The sequence below is a fragment of the Pinus tabuliformis genome, chromosome 4_1, assembly GCF_031772625.1.
Source record: "Pinus tabuliformis cultivar Carrire ecotype Pingquan chromosome 4_1, CPIR1, whole genome shotgun sequence".
In the NCBI taxonomy this organism is placed as follows: domain Eukaryota; kingdom Viridiplantae; phylum Streptophyta; class Pinopsida; order Pinales; family Pinaceae; genus Pinus; species Pinus tabuliformis.
The window spans coordinates 450149646-450153562 of record NC_142303.1 but is presented as its reverse complement, the minus strand read 5'-3'; the positions used below and the strand labels follow the sequence as shown (position 1 = coordinate 450153562).

The 3917-nt window shown below is 37.9% G+C and overlaps 1 protein-coding gene across 1 annotated transcript; it reads left to right on the top strand.

The window, feature by feature from the left end:
- The first annotated feature begins 1898 nt into the window (after positions 1-1898).
- Positions 1899-2543, top strand: LOC149176286 (uncharacterized). Its single transcript, XM_089421425.1, has one exon. The coding sequence runs from the start codon at positions 1899-1901 to the stop codon at positions 2541-2543; it is 645 nt and encodes a 214-aa protein (XP_089277551.1).
- Positions 2544-3917: the final 1374 nt, after the last annotated feature.

Genomic DNA, 3917 nt, shown 5'->3' with positions numbered 1-3917 from the left:
TCCTTTTGGGATAGTAAGGAAGGCTTAAATTTGGCCCTAGTACAAATCTAAGTCAAGACTTTGATTGAGTTCATTATGGATAGTTGAAAGACAATTTGTGGAAAAATTTTGGAGGGCTGACTTGGTAGTTGTTGGACACTTATCTCTCTCACATTAGGAGAGAGATTAAAGGTATGAGTGTCTTTCATGTTATATATTTATATGCAACAAAATATTAAATGTTTCAACATGTTGTTTTAACACACATAAAATGTAGATTTCTTATCATTCTCTTAGGAAGGCTATGATGTCTTACATCCTTATATGTATAGAGATTTTCATTAGAATTTGGCCATGGAAATGGAACAATATTCTACTTTGTAGAAGTCATTTTGTTCCATCTTCTACTTTGTAGAAATCCTTTTTCCCAAGCCAATTGGACTCATTAGCATTGTAGAGGTTCCAAACTTTAGTGATACCATATTTGGCTATTATTATCTACAAGTTATTGATGCCAAGATTATGACTTATTGATCCCTAGACCTCTTCACCTAGTATTCTAGAAATATACTCATTTATCAACCTGTTGATGCCTCCAAAATCCTAGCACCAACATTGGGGATAACCACCCAGTCCAGACCTTAGTACAACTCCTTTTCCATTTGGTATGGTGGCTCCAACTAGATATTATGGGACCAGTTTCCTAGTGATGTATGGTTTGATGGATGATTGTTTTATAATGTATAATAAAGATGATAAGTGCTTTAACCTATAACTCAAAAATATACAAATATACATATTTAGCCCAAGTAATGTATTAACAATTTGATTTCTGATTATTCCTAACAGACAAATAATCATATAGATGAATTACTGATCGATAGAAAGATACATTCATAGATAATGATTACTTTGTTTAAGAAATTAAACAAATTAATTATAAAAAAAAAAAAATATCACATTCACAACAATGTATATCACTGACATATATCTTTGAAGTATAACAATTCTAAATTTTCAGAAATGAAATGATAAAGAATTGTTTGAGGAGCATACATATATCAACAATAGCAACTTTTAAAAGGAATGCTTCATCACATAAGGAAACAAGACAAAAGAACAGTGATAGAAATACCGCATGCATTTGAGTCTTTCCAATGTAAATAACACTCTGATTCCACTTTCTTATTTGAGAAAACTTCCAAGAGATACAAAAGTGCAGGTCTTGAAAAAGTTTCTTCACAAAAATGTAGAACCTTGATCCACTACTGATAAAAATATATTCAGAAGTACAAAAGTGTAACTTCTCAAGTCAAGTTTTATACAAATTGAGGACCCTTTCTTAAAAGACATGAAAGGGTTTAAATAATAAAATAAAAACTAACTATCAATAAAAATTGCTTTGAGCTGTTGAAACTGTAAACATGAAAATATGGGATTTGGTTTATGAAAATAATAGTGCGATAGCCTTTGGAAACGAGAACAATCCCAAACTAGATGAGAGGGAGAGGCGATGGCGAAGGTCTGCGATGGACGAGGGTTTTTGAAACTTTAAGGTTTACAATGGAAAGGTCGGAAGAGGAGCAACATAGGAGATAAGGGCAGGGGGTGAACATCTAAAGCACAAGCAAACCAACAACAGCGCAAAAGGGAGAAGGGAAGGCTCACAAAGCCGGGATGAGCTGAAAAGCGCCATGGCGAGGGATCTAGGGAGGGGAGAGATCACCTCCTACAAAAACATAACGGCGGGAAAAGCAAGTGGAAGCAGACTACGAAGAGAATCAGGGGGTGATAGTAGGGATGTGCCAATGATGGGAAACTAATGGAAAACAAGATTAGGAGGCAGATGCCTTCCCAGAGCCCTAAAAAAGTCAAGATTCGTGATCCCAAACAATAAACGCGAAGAGTATAGATGCTACATGAGAGATCATGCTCTGATATGTAAGTTTGTAGGGTTATGGCCGGCTGAAAAGGACCTGGCAAGGTGGATACAACAAAGATGGAAACTGAAAGGACATATTGATCTAAAGTTGGGGGCAAAGGGCTTTTTTACAGTGATATTTGCTGATCTAGAAGACAAGCAAATAACTTTTGAAGGGGGTCTGTACTTCATGAATAACGTTGGTTTATTCATGAGGCACTGGGAAGATAGCTACAATCCTGATCAAGAAAAGATGCTAGCAGCACCCGTTTGGGTTCGTTTGTTTAGCTTACCAATAGAGTTCTGGGACCCTGAAATCCTAGAAGGAATAGGCAATACGATAGGGTCATTTGTCAAAGTATCGGAGTCTACAGAGAGAGGGAGATACACATCCTATGCTAGGATATGTGTATACATGAACATATCAGAACCCCTACCGGAGTACATAGAGTTGGAATACCATGATGAAGTATGGCAGCAACCGATGGATTACGAACATATACCTTTTAGGTGTAGAAGGTGCCACGAATATGGCCATCTCTTCAAACAATGCACGTTGAACATTGCGAAGGAAACAGCAAGGAAAGCAGAAGCAGAAAGGAGAAGGAAAGAAGAAACAGAAGGAGTGGATGAGGGTTTCTAGGAAATCCCAAAAAAAAGGAGGCCTATGAAAGAAACGGTAAGCAGGCCACAAACCACTAAATCAGTATCTGTATAATATCAAAATAATTTCAATATACTCCAAGAAGAAGAAGGAGAGACAGAAAAGGAGGAAAACACAGAAGTACCTATGGACTCTACCAAAGATACAAAGGAAATAGACTCAAACCAAGGAAACATGGAAAAAGAAGGGATAGAGGAGAACGTAGAAATATTAATAGAACAATCACAGATGGAGATTGATCCTCAAAAGGAGAATGGAAATGATGAGGAGAGAGTAATGAAAAGGCTGTTACAGGACTGGAGGAACTTGGATGAGAGGTTCATCCCGGAAGAGCAAAAACAGTTATATAAAGAGATGTTTCAGAAATACAAGGAGAAGAAGGGAACCCTTATGACAAGTCCTATGGAACAAACAGGAATGCAGGAAACACAGAGTATGGGAATGGGCAGTTTTGGCAAAGGAAGTAGGAAAAGAGGAAGACGACCGATGAGTGAAACTATACAGGTGGTAGGGGAGACCCTGGTAAACTCAGGAAGAGTCATACCTCTTTCAGAGGTATTTCAACAACATCCAAAAAGTTATAAATGATTGTAACAAGCTGGAACATCAGAGCTCTCAACAGTAAAGGAAAACAGAGGCATCTGAAGGAAAGGGTGGAAAAATACAAGCCTAGTATAATGATAATCCAAGAGACTAATATAAACTCTCAAAATTTAGAAGAGATAACAAGAAAATATAAAATAAAATATGAAGTCATGGCTCAAGATGCGACCGGCATAGCTGCAGGATTGGCAATCCTATGGAACCCAGAGGAGGTGCAAGTCAAAGATTGGGTTAGTCTCCCTAGAATCCTTTTAGGCTCATTCAGAATGATAGGGTCACCGGAGTGGGTACTCATCACTGGAGTCTATGGCCCACACATCCCAAGGGAACGCAAAAATTTCCTTAAAAATATGCAAACTATCTGCAGGATTCTCCCTGGGATTCCATGGATTGTAGGAGGAGACTTTAAGATGATTAAAACCTTAGGGGAAAAGAAAGGAGGAATAAGTAGACCAGATCAAGAGATGGAGGCTTTCAGTGAAATGATAACGGAGCAAAGACTGGTAGATATTCCGACGATAAATGGAGTTCACACTTGGAATAATCGAAGGGGAGGTAGGAACCAAATAGCATCCAGGCTGGATAGATTCTTAGTATCAGAACAGATCTTAAATAGGGATGTATTTGTAGAGGCAAATATTCTACCGGCCATGGGTTTTGATCATTGGCCTATCAGATTGGAAATAGATATTAAAAAGAACCCTCACAAACGCCCATTCAGGTTTGAGGCCTTCTGGCTCAGGAATAATC

Bases quoted from the DNA above. Each gene is read 5' to 3' on its own strand.
- LOC149176286 (XM_089421425.1), top strand. From the start codon at position 1,899: ATGAGAGATCATGCTCTGATATGTAAGTTTGTAGGGTTATGGCCGGCT.